Source organism: Eptesicus fuscus, chromosome 5 (assembly GCF_027574615.1).
Source record: "Eptesicus fuscus isolate TK198812 chromosome 5, DD_ASM_mEF_20220401, whole genome shotgun sequence".
Classification (NCBI taxonomy): domain Eukaryota; kingdom Metazoa; phylum Chordata; class Mammalia; order Chiroptera; family Vespertilionidae; genus Eptesicus; species Eptesicus fuscus.
The window spans coordinates 32,581,420-32,599,772 of NC_072477.1; the positions used below are offsets into that span (position 1 = coordinate 32,581,420).

At 44.9% G+C, this 18,353-nt stretch overlaps 1 protein-coding gene and 1 long non-coding RNA gene across 2 annotated transcripts; one reads left to right on the top strand and one right to left on the bottom strand.

Moving 5' to 3' along the window:
* Positions 1–8,499: 8,499 nt before the first annotated feature.
* Positions 8,500–14,169, bottom strand: LOC129148975 (uncharacterized). The gene is made up of 3 exons (XR_008555964.1): positions 14,103–14,169; positions 13,151–13,340; positions 8,500–8,680 (listed from the first exon to the last, which is right to left on the bottom strand). It is a non-coding gene; the product is annotated as an uncharacterized LOC129148975 (long non-coding RNA).
* A 204-nt stretch (positions 14,170–14,373) lies between these two features.
* On the top strand, positions 14,374–16,153 carry TMEM30B (transmembrane protein 30B). Its single transcript, XM_008138976.3, has one exon. It carries the CDS (start codon positions 14,663–14,665, stop codon positions 15,722–15,724), a length of 1,062 nt encoding a protein of 353 aa, XP_008137198.2. The 5' UTR covers positions 14,374–14,662; the 3' UTR covers positions 15,725–16,153.
* Positions 16,154–18,353: the final 2,200 nt, after the last annotated feature.

An 18,353-nucleotide genomic window follows, 5' to 3' on the forward strand; every position in this document is an offset into this window, starting at 1 on the left:
GGTGGGGGATGAGAGCAAGAGAAGGTAGAACCTGACTCAGATCTCTTCAGTGGGTCACAAATGAAGGTGGCATTGCTCCAGAGAGAACATGGATTTGGAGTTGGGCATGGGAGTTTCATTTCAGATGTGTTGAGTTTAAGACATGCAAGTAGCAGAAGTAGAGACATGGGCTGAAGATATAGACTGGAAAACATCAACTCCAAAAAGTTAGAGTCCTAGGCACAGGCAAGACCCACCACTCAGGGAGGTTGTGGAAGGAGAGGACAAGAGGCCTCAGGCAGAGCCAGAGTGACTGGGGTGTGGGAGAAGGCTGCAGATATGGAGACAGGAGACTATTAGTATAGCAGGGGCCGTGGTCTGGACTGATAGTCTGGGGATGAAACTGCAGGAACACTCTCCATTAGCTGGTTAACAATGATTAATAAAGCTAGCTTCTGGGATTGATCCCTAAGAGAGCCAATTAATTTTATTCTTTTCCAGAGTGAAGGCTAGCATTTCCAATAATTGTAAATGAATTTGCATCCCATGTAGTAAGTAAATGTTTTCAGTGATAAGAACCACGAAATGAAAGAGGATAGCTACACTGACACAAGTTCATCAACATTATTAGAAAATCAGTAGCACGATGCTCTGAGGGGAAGTAAAGAGTTATATTATCTCATTTGACTCAGGAGCCCCACTCTCAAATCTAAGTCTGAGATGCATTATTCTTATGTCACATAGGAAGAAATATTTTATTTATGCAAGGAATGTTTCACATGTAACTGTGGGGTTATGTTCTGGATTTCTGTTTGAAAAATAAAACATTTCTATTCTCATTGAAGATTGTGACAATTTTTTAAAATATATTTTATTGATTTTTTACAGACAGGAAGGAAGAGGGATAGAGAGTTAGAAACATCAATGAGAGAGAAACATCGATCAGCTGCCTCTTGCACACCTCCTACTGGGGATGTGCCTGCAACCAAGGTACATACCCTTGACGGGAATCGAACCTGGGACCTTTCAGTCCACAGGCCGATGCTCTATCCACTGAGCCAACCGGTTAGGGCAGATAATTTTTATTTAATATGTTTTTATTGATTTCAGAGAGAGAAAGGGAGAGGGGAGAGAGAGAGAAACATCAATGATAAGAGAGAATCATCGATCAATTAGCTGCCTCCTGCACAGCCACTACCAGGGATTGAGCTTGCAACCTGGGCATGTGCCCTGATCTGGAATGGAACCGGTGACCTCTTGGTTCCTGGGTCAACACTCAACCACTGCCACAATGGCCAGGCCAAAGGGTGACAATTTTAACTAATGAGTGTTACCACAGTACTTTGCACAGCCTGGCATTAGTATTTTACATGCTTTTCATATTTGAAATGCACAGTGCCATCTAATGGCCACAAGCCATAAACTGAGAGGAAGAAAAAAGGACCAGAACTGAAAGATGACTACTACTACTACTACTACTACTACTACTACTAATGATAATGATAAAAGTAAAATCCAATAAATTTCAAGTTTCAAAATTGTTTACTCAACTGGCCATGCATAGAACAATTTTATCTTTTCCCTAATCATTGTTATATGATTACAAATAAATGATCATACTGCATAGATAATTGTAGATCACATTTTAAATTTATAACAAAACTATAATCATAAATTATGTACATTTTGTAAAAATTTTAAAAATCATTAGAAACATCTTGGACGAAACAATATGTTCACCTAGGATAATTCTATTCTTCTTAGAAAAAGGAAAATTAGGGGGATCGATAGACAGACTTTACCCTGACTTAAGCAAAGCTAATGCATGACCAGTCTTTTGCACAGAAAGTAATTCTTCTAAACACTCTCTCAAGACCAGGACATTACAGGTCTACTGTATGAATCTTGGACTCAAGAGAAGGAAAGTGAAGCTGCCATTCATGGGTTCCCTTTTGGAAAGTTATATAGTCCATGGCATAACCCTTCCACAGCCATCCCTGGGATCAAAGTAATTTTCCATTGTTCACACATGCCACTCACTCTGAGGGCATAAGTGGGACAAGGAATGGAGGAACACAGTTGTGTACCATCTTAGTCAATCTCCACCAGGAGCAGCTAAGCTTGCAACTTCAAGGACGATGCCTCAAAGACTTACACTTGGGTGTAGAGCTCCCAAGTCAAATGAGTCACCTTGCCTTCCAGGACAGTGGCCTTTCCAAGACTATATCTCTTTGATCTCAGCCCTTCTGAGGTGGTTTGAACCATCTGCTGTAGAAATTGATGACTTCCTATAAGAATTGCTTTTAAAATATTCTGCTCTAATTTAAAAGGGATTTTTAAAGTATCCTATTTCATTCTTCCCTCACCAAGTAGAATATTAAACTGACCAAAAACTCCACTCCATATTATGATGTGCAAAACTGATATTTTACTGTCTGGTCTTTCCCACCTGCCTTTAAGTTCTTTGGGGAATGAAGAGAACATGTTGCTTTATGCACAATGCCAATGCTTTTTAAAATTAATTTCCAGGTTTTCCAGAAAGCAGAGGAGATTTCAGTAATGCAAAAGCCTCAAAAAGGAAGCAAAGAGTTTAAACAAAACGATTAAAACAGAAGTTATTTATTGAGGGCTTGTTACTTTACATGGAGATCATTAAAACAATATTTTCACAAATTGGCAGCAACATCAACACTAAGCCATTACTTTCTTTGCTTTCTTCCCGGTCTCAGATAAGAACCTAAAATGTGTTAGAAAGGGAGAAGAAAGATGCGTGACGAGGAATGAATGACTTGTGGATGAGGGTGAGACCCCTGGGCTAGACACTATGGAGGCCAACATATCATTTGTTGGGGCACCGGACTTGGTAGCTTGTGTACATTACTCAGTTTAAACCTCACCAACATCCATCAAGATATGTGTCAATATCCCATTCTGAAGCTTAGAAAAATAATCTTTTTTGAAGCTTAGGTTCATTGCCTAAGCTCCTACAGCTATAAAGAGGCAGACACATAATTTCTCATTGCTTATGTTGGGTGTATTCACAGCTAATTAATTGGCTCAGTCCTCTGGCTGGTCCAGAGACTGGCAACAGGAGCATCATCTGGTGATTCTCCCAGGGGAGATGTTTTTTAAAACCTCTTCCAAATAATTCTGTTCAGCATGGCCATCTGAAAACCATTTTATCAAACCTGGAGAAAGGTTGAGATATTCCACAGATATTCTCTTTAACCTTTCTCCTTATTTCTTTTGAATTTTTTAAAATGTAAAAGTCTTTGTTGTTTCCCTTGTTTATAAAAGCAATCCATGCCCATTAAATTGTTTTTCAGAAGATATATACAAGCATTAAAAAGAAAATGAAAAATTACTAGTAGCCTGGTCACTCAGAGCTAAACCCTGACGTTTTGGGGGCACCTCTTTCCAGTGCTTTTCTGGGTTTATATGTACCCATATATATTTTAACTACATGAGGACCAGAAGTGCATAATGCTTAATGCTTTCTTTCAGTTTTCAATGCACTATGGACATCTTCCCTTGATAATAAACAGATCTGTAACAGCACATCGAATGCTCATCTTATATTCCATCAGCTAAATCTACCTCCTAGCCAACAAGTAAATGTTTAGTCAAATCTAGTCAACAGTTTTATTAGTGACTTGGATGAAGGGGTATGGTGATCAAATAGTTGGATGACACAAAGCTGGGAGAGATGGCTAATATACTAGATTTAAAGAATCAGAATGTAAGTCTTAATGAATGAAAATTATGAGCCTAAATTAATATAAAACTTGATAAATATATAACTTCAAACAGTGTGTGTCTAGTGTCTCTTTATCAAAACCCCATATTTCTGCAAGTGGGGAGCATACTGACTCTGAGAAGGGGCAAAGGTAGGGCAGGCAAATTGTCTATCTCAGTCAGGCATCAGCAAAGCACAGCGAGATTAGTGGTGCAACATAAGCAATGAGAATTGTAAACGGGCACCTAGCACCATGTAAAATGTAAAACTCAATATAAATGTGTCATGACCTCAGAAGAGCCTGGTCATTCACTCTATTAACAGGCAAGTTCTGCAGGGGGTTCCCGATGTGATTTTCCTGGGAGAGGTCCTGACATTCAGATCCTGGGGGCTGCCTGGAAGGCAGACTCTCCACAGCTTGCAGCTGGAGGCTGACTGCTCTGAGTTTGTAGACTGGTCAGAGACTGGAACCTACAAGACTCTCTTCTATCATTTAGTACATATTTGAAATCGAGCTAAATAAAACTCTTGGAGTTTTTGCCCATAGATCACTGTAATAGAGAGCTCTAACCTTAGCTAATCTATATGCAAAAAACAAACAAAACAAACAAAAAAAACCACACACACGCAAAAAACAACCACTTATCTTTAGGTATTTTGAAAACCAAGTGATTTGGTCTCCTTTATAAGTGTACAGGCTGGGCTGGGAGAACTCTGCCATTTACTGTTGGGAATGAGATGTCCTGTCCATCGGATGTAAGGACAGCCAGAGATGGGCTGTGTGAGCCTTCAGAATAATGGCATAATGGGGTGTCTTGCCCTCACTTCTGGATGGAAGGCCTGGGACCATCCTTTGCAAGCCTGGTCTTTGTTGCTGTCATCCTTGCTCCCCACCAGGCTTTGGGGCCCCAAGGTGCTGTCCCTGCCTGAGACGAGGTAAAAAGGGCCTAGGGGTGGCCAGATGCTTCAGCTTTCGGCCCCAGCTGGCAGGCCTTCCGTGGAGTGAAGTTCTACCAGTCCATGCAGCTGTGGCCAATCAGGAATTTTAGGGTTTTGCCCCAAAAGATTCCTGGTGCCAACTTGGGAGGTTAATAAAGATGAGCTTACATTTGATCAATTTTGCAACTTCCCACTTTCACTCTCCAACCATCTGCAAGTGAATACATAGGGGTCCTTATACATAAATGCTATTCCTGCAGAGCTCTTTGAAAAAAGGTGGAGCTATCATGTGGGTTTGTGACTAGATAGGGAACGCCCTTGTTGGTGGTATTTCGATGAGAAATGTCTCCGTATTGATTGGACAGAGTTCAGTCTATCACTTTTTCCCTATGGACAGTCATTTACTCTCCTCCTGACTTACTAGGTGGTCTACCTAAGGTGTCTATCACTTTCCTGCTTGATAAACTGTAAGTTCTGGGACTCTCGGGCACAGCTATTTCGCCACTGATCATTATTAAACTCTTTGTCAACTTTGTGGAGCAATCTGATAAGAAAACCCCAAGAGTTTTAGCCACTTTTATCCAACTTTCCATAATCTTTGACTCTGAGGACTGAAATCAGTTCTAGGCTGAGATGCACAGGTTCAGTTGATTCCCCAGGTCCATTCCCACCCTCAGCTACAAGGCTTATCAAAAACCTGCACTTGCCCTATCTGGTTTGGCTCAGTGGATAGAGCATCGGCCTGCGGACTCAAGAGTCCCAGGTTCAATTCCAGTCAAGGGTACGTACCTTCGTGTGGGCACATCCCCAGTGGGAGGTGTGCAGGAGGCAGATGTTTCTAACTCTCTATCCCTCTCCCTTCCTCTCTATAAAAAAAATAAATAAAATATATATTTTTAAAAACAACAACAAAAAACCTGCACTTAATCCCACTGTTTCCAGGTCAGGAATAACAGCCCATCAGTGGGTCAGATACAGGGTTTACTCCAATTACAAGGCATAGAAAGATGGCTTTCTCTGGTACATCAATGCCATCGTTTTACTTACTTACTTTTTATTTTGTGGTGTTTTTAATGCCATAATTTTAATATCAAGAACCAGAAGGGCATTAATAGACATCTGACCTACTTATTGGTTGTTCTAAATTCAAAGCCATCAATTTCCTAGGGTTACAGATTTTAGATGTTTAAACTTATGTATACCCTGCTAGAACAAAAAAGCTAGGTGTCCTATGAATGACTTACTGTGATGTGTTTATGGATTAAATGGGTGTTTGGTTGTAAGAGGTTAAATTTTTTTTCAAGCTAAAAATCATTGAGGTTGTACTTTGTGTATCATCTTGTTAGATCAAACACCAAATTCTTTCTTAAGGCGAATCTGAGCACTGATGGTCCTTTCTTCGCCCCCCCTCCGAGTGTGTGCAGCCGCCTTCTGTCCACCATATGTCCTTATCAGGTACCTCAGATTTAATAAGAAGTTGTCAATCCCTCCCTAGCTTGCTTATTATTAAAACATATGGCTCTGAGTTTAACCGGCAACATAGAAGCGCTGCGCTCTAGGGACTTAGCTGGATGTTTAAACCTGGAACTCACTCTTCTTCTTTTAACTGTTGAAAACTTCTGAAAATGAGCAGTATTTGTGAAAGAGTACTTGAGGTACAGCATCACACCCATTCTTTTAGGTCAGCAGTTTTCACACTTCTTATTTTAACCACAGAATCCTTGGGCAAAACATGATATCCTTAGAAATCCAAGGTCAGAGAATGGGATGCTGAGAAGGGATGGGGAGCTTGGAGTCCCGCCATTCATGTCACCCAAACCCCCACGCAGAGCACAGCTTGAGAACCACTGCTAGATCTTCTAACATCTATCCCTAGACCATGGGGTAGAGAGCCAGAGTGGCACAGCCAGGCTGGGTCACGGGCCTCCCTAGAATGGCTTCACTGAATCGTGAAGAGTCTGCCTACAGTCCCACTCTGGCTGACGTTGTAAGAAACAGCCCCAGGAAATAAACGCAACATCTACTGCAAGGATATTGTTAACGATATTGTTTGCCCGGTTTCCTATCTTCTCTGGGAGAACCCCAAGGAGAAAATGTGCCCCATTCTTTGCACCGGAAATCATTTAGATTCTTCTGAGGTTTGTTTTTGCCCATGGATTCATCCTTCCCGCTTGGGCTGTAGCCACTAGAAAGCTTAAGAAGGAAGCCTGCAGACCCCCCTGAGCAAGCCACAGGATTTCGTGGCAGGTGCTTTAAGAATCAACTTCCCACTCAGCTTCACCTTATTTTACAAAACGTATTCCCTTTGCCTTCATTCTTTCACTTTGAAATGTTTTTGGTATGTTGTTCTATTGCATATTTTAAAGCCACCTCGATCCTTTTAAAAACCTGCCTGTAGGCGGGCTCTCTCTGGAACATGCCCACGCCTTCCTCTCCGGCATGCATCTTTACTTTTCTTTCCTAACCTCTAAGGGTCCCCTCAAGACTAGGCTCGCTCCTGTTTCTTCTTCTTTTTCTTCCTCTTCCTTCTTCTTTTTTGTTTGTTCCTGATAGAGGAGGGGAGCGGGGGGGAGAGAGAGAGAGAGAGAGAGAGAGAGAGAGAGAGAGAGAGAGAGAGAGAGATATCAACCAGCTGCCTCTGGTATGTGTCCCAACTGGAGACCAAATCTGAAACCTAAGAATGTGCCCTGATAGACAATTGAACCCCAGACCTCCCTCTCTCTCTGTCTCTCTCTCTCTCATTAATCCTCACCGGGGGATATTTTTCCCTTGATTTTTAGGGAGAGTGGAACAACAGAGAGAGACATCCATGTGTGTAGAGGTTTTCTCTCTTTTCCGCATCCAGCACAGAAAAGGAACTGGTTCGGTTGCTGAGTGGAGGAGTTGGGGATTAAGAAATTAAAGACAGAAAGAGACCAAAATGCAGAAACAGAAATAAAAGCTGGGAGCTGGGTGGGACGCCATCCTCTCTGATGGAGAGGCAGGACGAGCCCCGACTCACGCAGCGGTTTATTTTTATAGGCTCAAAGGAGCTTATCTGCATTCTTAAATAGACCCTAGCATTCCTAGATTTACATATCTAGACCCGCCCCTGCCGACACCTGGACAAAGGTAAGTCAGAACTGACCACCCCCCCCCCCCCCCCCCCCCCGCCTTCTTGGGGCGGGTGTAACCACGACTCGGCTCTGCCAATCGCCTCGGGCTCAGCTGACAATTTAAAGAACCTCCATGTGCCTTCCCAGGCGGCCCTCTACACATGTGAGAGAAACACATCGATTGGTTGCCTCCTGCACATGCCTTGATCAGGGCCCAGGCCAGGCAGGAGCAACCCAGGTACGTGCCCTTGACTGGAATCAAATCCGGGACCCTTTGGTCCATAGGCCGATGCTCTATCTACTGAGCCGAACCGGCTAGGACTAATAAACGTACTCTCAATCACCTGGACTCATGTTGTCAAATATTTCCTGCATGAAGAACCCACACACTACACACTGTCCGAGGCAGACCCGCTCCTGGCCTGGTCCCTTTCTGGTGACACCAGGACTGCTCAGCTGAGAGATCTGTGACAAAGAGCCAGCAAGAGACCCCCAGAACCCTCAAGAGAGAACATGACCTTGCTAATTTTGCTTATTATCCTGTAACCCCATCCCTGCCTTGCTGCCTCCCACCCTCAAGTAATCTTCCTTACATTCCCTCCTTAATTCCAAAAGTATAAAAGAAACTATAAAACTGTCATTGTTTGCAATGTTTGAGATCATGCTACCCAACAGTGCTGTCAGTTTGGCTCAAACTCATAAAAATTCTAAAAAATCAATGAAAACATGATTGTATATAAGTGAGCAAATTCTTATTAATAACATCTCCCAACTCAAGCCTTGTAACAAGTAGGGAGGCTGGAATTCCAAGGGTCTGGATCCACGAGGGAGCATGTCAGGTAATAAAACCTTGAGGTGAACGCGATAGCCATCTCTGCAGTTCTTAAAGGGCAGGTGGTAAGTTGATTCTGTCTGACTCCAGAGGATGAACCTAGAATACACGATGGTCATTACCAAAAACCTTTCAAATCTTAGAACTGGACAAGGAATGGACCTCACAAATGCGTGTTTCTTGCCACAATTTGTGTTCAAGCAGAGCCCCGGTGACTCCCTCCTGGAAAGTTACAAAGGTGTGGTGGACCCCCTTTGAGTGTTTGGCAAACCCCACCCCCTCCTTTGGGAGAGTCCTTTCAACTTTTTCTGAATTGGTGGGTACAGGCAGCCAGGTAGGTGTCATGGGAAGCTCCCCCGACTCCTCCCATAATAGACTGGACCAGGGCTGGACCCCTGGCCCACGCTGGAGTCTCTCGTGAACTAAAGCACAGGAGGAGCTGTAAGGTGATCCAGCACTGGTGCCCCAGTCAGAGCAGTGGCAACCCCAAAACACACAGGGCTGGGATGCGGAGGAGCAAGCCGAGAACCTTGCTGAAGGCGGCCTGCCAAAGTGCAGAGAAGAGCAGCAACAAGAAACAATGCAGACAGAGGGGAGCTGCCTGCCGACTTTCTGCTCCTCTGCGAGCCAGATATACTTCCTTCAGTTCCCTCCTTCTGCGACATTCTGCACCTCTGAACCACCCCCCCCCCCCCCCCTTTTTACTGAGACGGACTAACTGGAGTCAGTTTCTGTTCCTTGCATTGCAGAGATCCCTAAGACCAAAGAGCATCTCCACATGGGTTATCAGGCTCCCCAAACTAGGTGATTATCAGATTGCTCTGAGCAAGCTTCCTGGGAGCAGGGCCCAGGAGATGGTAATTTAGTGGCAAGAGTTGGGCTCTAGGGAATGTTTGTTTGTTTTTAATTAAATATATTTTTATTGATTTAGGGAGAGAGAAGCATCTATGTGAGAGAGAAACATCAATCAGTTGCCTTCTGTATGCACCCCAACTGGGGACAGGTTGTATGAACCCACAACCTGGTCATGTGCTCAGACCAGGAATTGAACCAAGCGACCTTTTGGGACAACACTCAACCAACTGAGCCACACTGGCCAGGGCTCCAGGGAATGTATTTTTAAACATCGTTCCAACCCCCAATGATTCTGCTACTTGGCCAGTTTGGGAACCACTGGATAAGGTATTATCTAGGAAGGTCTTGGTCCCTTTAGGCTTTGAAGTTGACACAACACAGCCATCCTCACAGTACTTTCCCTACACAAAACGAAAACTTTAAACACAGCCAACCCAAATTCAGATTTACTATTCAGAGAAAATGTTCAGGGCCCCTTAAAACCCTCCAGATTGAGTATTAACAAGTCAATATTGATCAGCGCTCATGACAACTACAGGTTCCCAGGGTGCAGAGCCAAATACGGAAACATTTGAAACAGTGACCTAGAAAATGGGATTGAAAGTATGTTTACTGACGCCATGATACAGGGAAGAGCACCTAAGCACATCTTTGTTAAGCGCCTCAGTTTCCAAAGATGTCAGCCCTCCCTCCTCAGTTTATGGACGTTAGGACACATGGCTTTACCCTCACATGGAAGCAGACATCTATTTCATTCAGTTTCAAAATCTAATGCCTTTTTGAAAATTTTTATTTACTCCTGGTATGTAAGTGAAGAATTCCTAAAGTTTCCAATAGATTCTGTCACTGAGTGGAAGGGAAAGCCAGCATCTACCTTACAGCCTTCAGCGAGGCCATCCCCAAACCAGCGAGTTTCACTCCTGCAGGGACAAGGAGGTGGCAGGGGAGGAACCTCAGCAGATGGGCTGGTTCCATAGACACTGCTATGCATTGGTGTCCCCTCCCTCCACCGGTCCTCACCCTGGGTACATACGCCCTTTCACCCTTCACACTGGACAGTCCAATTCCGTCGTCACTTCCTTTCTTATTTCCAGTTACAGAGCTCTTCCTTCCCCTCTGTCTCAACTCTGTCACTCGTCCTCCTCATAATTTGGGTCTCTCTCCTGTCAACTCACCCATCACAACAACCTACAACCAAACTCCATCCACACAGTTCAAGTCCAACCCCACCCTTGCTGGTTTATCCAGTGTCTCTTAACCTGGCCATCCTATACCCAAGATCAATGCCACTTCTACTGTCACCTCATGTTCCATTGTATACCGCCCCCTGCAGCTCAGCTCTCCTAACTCAGCTCACAGTGGGCCTCCACTGATTTTCATAAATTAGTGGCAAAAGAACCAACACGCAGCAGCAAGGAGCACCTCCAGTAAGTTCACTGAAGTTTCTTTGTATCTTCCACTAGGGGGTACCACCCCATAATTTTTGAAACAGGAAGTCTGCTGAATACAGTTCTTAATGAAAAATGAAGTCCAGGCACAGTGAATTTTTTAAAACTTTTCTCAACACATGCTGTAATTTTATGAAGCACTTTAACGTGATTCCTTTTAAATAAAAGCTGCCCCATGGGCAGAGTAATAGGCAACAATCCTGGGCAGTATAAACTCATATAAGGGAATGCCAATTAAAATTCTGGCTCTATTACAGTAAGATAAATAGTCATGAATTAAATTAAATAAATGCAAAAATTGAGCATAGCCAGACAAGTGAAGTTGTTTTTACTTCAGCAAGAGAAATAGGCATGCTGAACAAACGTTGGCTTCAAAACAAGCTTTGGTGAAACAAAAATAAGGCAACTCAGAACATTCTGGACATAAATGGGACAGCATAAATGGGACAGAATTCTCTTAACTTAGGGTGTAAAAGAAGAACTGCAACACTAAAAACTGGTTCAAGTCTTTTGGGTTCTTTTAAGAGGTATGCCCAGGCATTGCAGTGTAGTGATTGAAAATACAGGATGCTGGGATTAGGCTGATCTCAGACTCTCTGATCTCCTATTTACCTCTATGAGAACCGGGCCAGCTCCATTTCCTTAGCCTGCATCAGTTCAATGAGTATGATAATAGTACCTAACATTAAGGTTTGTGGTATGAATTCGATGAGATATCTTACCTAATAATAGACAAACATGTAAATTGACCGTACCTCTGCTACGCTCACAGCCAATCACAAGTGAGTATGCAAATTAACCCAATAAAGATAGTGGGTTAATTTGCATATGCAGGTGCGGAGCGGCCTGGCGGGGTGGGATGCCTGCTATGAGGGGGAGGGGGGCAGAGGGAGCTACAGGAGCGGTGCTCTGGCTGGGAGTGAGGACTTGCCGGCTCCCAGGCGGCCCGGGAGCGGGAACTGGGCGACCCCCAGGCAGGCCGGGAGCGAAGCCAGGGGAAGGCAGACCTATTCTTGCACGAATATCATGCAACAGTCCTCTAGTAATGTATATAAAGTGCTTCAGAGTGCATCATGGTTGGTACTCAATGAATACTAACTATTCAATAAGTCAGTGTAAAGGAGACCTTGAGATGACAAAGAACGAAAATATTTGCAATGCAAGAGATATTCGCTATCATTAGAAAACATACTAATACAGATAAATAATCAGGAGACAAGAGAAATAAAGCAATCTGACCAGGGCCACACAGTTATTTCCTGACAAATTCTAAAGTAGAACTTGGACTTCCTTGATATCAGATAGCACCCTTTCCCCTATCTACATAAAATAGATAGGGCCTATCCTATTCTGCTTCTCCTAGTATCTGATAGTTTATTAGCATAGACCAGTGGTTGGCAAACCGCGGCTCGCAAGCCACATGTGGCTCTTTGGCCCCTTGAGTGTGGCTTGGCATTAGAACCACTTCTTCAAAATAGACTCACCCAGGCTGAAAACCGACTTCTGTGCATGGGCCATGAAGTTTCAATCGCACTGTACGTGTGCACCCACACATGGTATTTTGTGGAAGAGCCACACTCAAGGGGCCAAAGATCCGCATGTGGCTCGCGAACCGTGGTTTGCCGACCACTGGCATAGACTAAATATCCTCTGTGGTTAACAACTGCTTTTGTTGGTAAAGTTTTAGTGAATGTAGCAAAGTATACATTGTTGTGGTGGTGTCAAAGACTCTAGTAGTATGTTATCCTTAAAGAGTTTAACTTTCAGCCCCCTTCCTATTTTTAGAAATTTATCCCAAGGAAATACAGTTGACTCTTCAACGAGATGGGTTTTAAACTGCCCTTATCTATAGATCTTTTTCAATATACTGGAAATTTGTTGGAGATTTCCTTCTACTGTGCAGCAATCATTTCAATTACACTGGGATACCCAGAGCAATCATAATGCTGCTCCCTCATTATCAATGCATGAATCACTATATCTGTAAATAAATATGAATTTTTCACATTGTCTTTTCATTTTTGATGCCTAGTGTTAATAATATGTATAACATCTACAGTGTTTTGTAGCATGTAAAACAGTATTAATGTAGGTACTGACAGATGATGGATCTTGTAAACAGATGACCTACACTTAACGCTATCAATAAATACAGTACTGTAAATATATTTTTTCATCTTCCTTATGACTTTCTTAATAACATTTTTTTCTAGTTTATTATAAGAATACAGTATGTAATATATATAACTGTGTATATTGTACCAACCTAGATATAAAAGCCAGAATCCCAAGCAATGTTCAGAGCTAGTTTGGCCTCACTTTATAATAACAGCCCTATAAATCCTTTAGCTCAGATTCAGTTCCTTAGGACAAACACTCCAAGGTCCTTTCTGTGGACAGCAGCAGGCCTTTTGGGAACTTGGATCAGGCCTTCTGCAAATAATCAGGCCAATAATCTGAAAAGAAATGGATTAGACAGAGAGGAAGGGAGGGAGAGAGAAAAAAAACATCAATGTGAGATTGAAACATCAATCGGTTGCCTCCCATACTCCATGGGGGATTGAACCCTCAGCTTAGGTATGTGCCCTGACCTGGAATCCAACAACAAACTTTTTGGTGTATGGGATGATGCTCCAACCATCCACCTGGCCAGGCCTGATTTTTAAAAATCTTTTAAATATATATATATATTTTTTATTGATTCCAGAGATGAAGGGAGAGGGAGAGATAGAAAATTCAATGATGAGAGAGAATCATGGATAAGCTGCCTCCTGCACACACACACACACACACACACACTGGGGATCAAGTCTGCAACCCAGGCATGTGCCCTGACTGAATGGAACAGTGACCTCCTGGTTCATAGGTCAATGCTCAACCACTGAGTCACGCCAGCCAGGCAGGCCTGATTTTCTTTGTAAAGCCATTTTATTTTTAGAGAACTTTCCACTTTTCTTAGTTATACAGTCAGGTTGGGGCACCTGCCAGAAAATCATTTTCCCTTAAAAAAAAAAAAAAAAGCTAGAATATGAATGCAGTCATTGAATTCAAAACAGATTTCCCAGAGTGTAATCCCCTGGGCATTACAATTTGTGGCTGAAAGTTGACTGAAACGGAGGATCTAGAGTTACGGACTTCTCTCCCGGCCCCGTCCTCCCCCCTCCACCCCCGCCCCCCCGCCCCCCCGCTCCCCGCCCGGATAAAATAGGATTAATAACCTGAAATCGTCAAGTCTCCAGGTCCCGCGGGACAATCCCTCTTGTGCTGTGGGCTGCAGCTCCTGTTATTTTGGGAAAGACTGGCCCAGGCACTCTAGTCCCCGGGAAGGCAGAGGGAAGGTGGTACCTGAGCCAGGTGTGAGCCACTCAGAGGCAGCCTGGGGCCGCCACTCACCTCGAGGGGGAGGAGCCGGCGTCCGGACCCGCCGGACCCAGAGGAAACGCGAGCCGCGGCCCGCCAGGTGAGGAAGGGAACGCCCGCCCCGTCGCCTCCGGAAGCGGGAGCCGCTCCCGATTACCAGCAGGGGCGGAGCCGGCCCGGGCCACCTGGGCCGAAGCGAAACTGTGGGGTCCGGTCGATGCACCCAGAACCTGGAACTTAGACTCCCCTGTGCGAGGGCCAGAGGCGGGCCGGGGCCAAAACTCACCTGCGCGCGCGGAAAACTGACCCGGGAGTAGCCTCCGGGATCGCCCAGCGCGGAGGCGGAGGCGGAGGCGACCGGCTGGCCCCACCTGGGCCACCCTCCGTCCGCCCGTGCGTCCCTGCCGGCGGGGCCGCCATGACCTGGAGCGCCACGGTGCGGGGCGCCCACCAGCCCGACAACACCGCGTTCACGCAGCAGCGCCTCCCCGCCTGGCAGCCGCTGCTGTCGGCCAGCATCACGCTGCCGCTCTTCTTCTGCGCGGGCCTGGCCTTCATCGGCCTGGGCCTGGGCCTCTACTACTCGTCCAACGGCATCAAGGAGCTCGGGTACGACTACACGGGCAACCCGGGCACCGGCGACTGCTCGCTGTGCGGCGTGGCCGACCAGGACCGCGCGCCGCCGCCCAGCTGCCGGTGCGTCTGGAACTTCTCGCTGGCCGAGCTCTTCCAGGGCCCCGTGTACCTCTACTACGAGCTCACCAACTTCTACCAGAACAACCGGCGCTACGGCGTGTCCCGCGACGACGCGCAGCTGAGCGGGCTGCAGAGCGCCCTGCGCCACCCGGTCAACGAGTGCGCCCCCTACCAGCGCAACGCCAGCGGCGTGCCCATCGCGCCCTGCGGCGCCATCGCCAACAGCCTCTTCAACGACACCTTCTCGCTGTGGCACCAGCGCCTGCCTGGCGGGCCCTACGTCGAGGTGCCGCTCGACCGCACCGGCATCGCCTGGTGGACCGACTACCACGTCAAGTTCCACAACCCGCCCTTGGTGAACGGCAGCCTGGCGCTGGCTTTCAAGGGCACCGCGCGCCCGCCCAACTGGCCCGTGCCGGTCTACCGGCTCAGCCCGGACCCCAACAACACCGGCTTCATCAACCAGGACTTCGTGGTGTGGATGCGCACGGCGGCGCTGCCCTGGTTCCGCAAGCTGTACGCGCGCATCCGCCAGGGCAACTACTCCGCCGGCCTGCCGCGCGGCAACTACCGCGTCAACATCACCTACAACTACCCGGTGCGCGCCTTCGGCGGCCACAAGCGCATCATCTTAAGCAGCATCTCCTGGATGGGTGGCAAGAACCCCTTCCTGGGCATCGCCTACCTGGTCGTGGGGTCCCTCTGCATCCTCACGGGCTTTGTCATGCTGGTCGTGTACATTCGCTACCAGGACCAGAACGACGAGGCCGAGGACCAGGAGTGATACCTGCTTTCAAAGCATCCGTCCTGCGTCTTGCCAAAACTCTCTTGCAAGCTTCTCCCCCTTCGCCCCTCGCCCCTCACCCAGGTCCAGCCTAGCCTCACTTTTTCCTGCTGTGTGGATGAGGGGACCAGAGAGAGTAATTGCACCCTATTGGGGGCCACCAGACTTGTTGGGATGCTTGGGCTGTAGAATATGACAACCTTGCAAGATCTCCCCAGCTGCTTCACGATTTACCGAGTTGACGGGTTAGGTTTTAAGTTCCGTAGCATTTGAGAACGAAAGGGACGTTAGAGACTCCTTTTCGTCTATTTAATGAAGAGACGGAGACCTGGAGGTGTTAAATAGCTCATTCAAGATCAGGCAGCTCCTCTTTGGCTCCTGACTCTGATTCCGGAGCCTTTACCACTACTACAGTGGTTTCATTCTGTTTTTTTTTTTGTTTTTGTGGGGGGGGGGGTCGGGGTAGAGAGTGAAGCCCACAAAAACCTGCGGAGGTATGAAGATGTGGGGGAGACCGTGCGTGTTTAAAATGTAGGTAGATTAGGAGGCACCATCCCCAGAGACCCTTGAAGCTGCGTTTTATGAAGCCCCTCTGGAGATTCCTCCTGAATCAGGAAACAAGTAGAATACTGATTGTTTCCCGATTTCCTCCTATGCCTGGGGTTGGGCCTGAAGCAATCCCCCAGTCCAGCTTTTCAGGTAGTCATTTATTCCCAGGGCCAGTGGCAATAGGTGTTACAGGTTTGGTCTAGCACTCCTTGAACATGGAAGGGGACGTTTTAACCCTAGAATCAGGTAGCTGGAAGGGGTCTTAGAGGGAAAGTGATTTTTCTAAGCCTTATCTGTGTCTCCTGAGTTCCGACTCAGTCCTCTGTGTCATTAAATTATTTCTTATGCTTAAAGAGAAAGGGCAAAGTTCCTACCTTTTCCATTAGGTCTAAGAAAAAAACAACACTTTTTAATTTATGTTCTTAAACGGAGCTGGTTTGTTCCTAGTAATTATGTTTAAATGAATGCTAAGGACTATAGTCTGATACGTAAAGTAGAATCATAAGAATTATTTGAACATTTGAGATGTTAAATTCTGACTACTCTAAAAATACCCTAATATATACAAAGTTATTCTGAGAAGCAAAAGAATTTTTAAAACACTTTTTTATGGCTAAGGGACTTAAGAAAAAGAACACCTTAGTGATACCATGTTAACCAGTTTGCTGGCTGAGAGTGGTTATGTGGTGTTCTGTCAGACAGAGCCCTCCAGTGCCTGCTCTCTCTTACAGCTCCTGCCCAGTTACTACTGGTTTTGCTCAGGCCTGTAAAGCAATGCAAGGCCTTGGAGGATTTTTCTTTTAGTAGTCAAAGAAATACTGAATTGTATTGAGTATTTTACATTAATTTTATTTTACTCTAGTTCCTTAAAAAATAATGATGGGTGGATAGCATGCACATTCATGACATCTGGTCAGATCTTCAGGAATGTGATTTCAGAGATTCTGTTCCACTACTTGCATATATATATATATTTCCAGTGTGTTGGTTTCCCAATTCCTGAAGGTGACACAAGTTTATGTCAGATTGCACACTGTGATTTTAGGCTATGAAAATATGATCATTATATAGAGTAATTTTTATTTATTATGAATGTTTAATTCAGCAGATCACTAGTTTAGCCCTTCTTTATGTTGGATAAGAGAATTTACTCCATTTTTTTACTATGTAGTTGAGAGCAATAATGTATTTTGCTATCAGTTGTATAATATTCAGTCTATTGCTATAAAATTTTAAGCGAGACTACAAAATGTAAGGTATCTGATTAAATCAGTGAGTCAGGCCCTATTCTCTGGGTTTTTGAAAGAGAATAAAGGTTATGTTTGTTTTACCTTTGATATCGTGTTTGCTTAATGCTTTTGAACTATGATCTTAAAGGCACAAACAGTACCAACCTCTTTGCTCATTTATTATTAGCAGACTTAATATTGCAGCAAGAAAATCATCTTATCAATACAAATATATTTTTAAAAAATCAGACAGAATAATAATCTGAGATTTCCTTTAGTAACAAATATCAATTGACTATATAACCACAACCCTTTCTGCCTTGCTTTATTTTTTAAAAATATATTTATATTGATTTCAGAGAGGAAGGCAGAGGGAGAGAGAGATAGAGACATCAATGATGAGAGAGAATCATCGATTGGCTGCCTTTTACAATGCCCCCTGTTGGGGATCAAGCCCACAACACAGGCATGTGCCCTGACTGGGAATCCAACTATGACCTCCTGGTTCATAGGTCAATACTCAACCACTGAGCCACCCCAGCCGGCCTCTGCCTCACTTTAAATTCATTGTTCCCTTCCTGTCATTGGTAATCTCAACAATCTTAAATTCTCAGAGTTATTGGTAGAGCTGCAATATAATAAATTCCTACATGCCCTAGGATATAAGTCATCAATTACTGTCATAACAGGAAATTCCCTCTTTATTTTTATCGGGCATTTCTTTGCATTCCAGATATTGTTTCTGTAGCTAAAACATAGCTGACTCATTTTAGATAACAAATTTAAAAAAAATTTTTTCACTTCACTTCCTCCCCACCCCCAGAATAATTTTTCTTAATTTCCCTCTGACA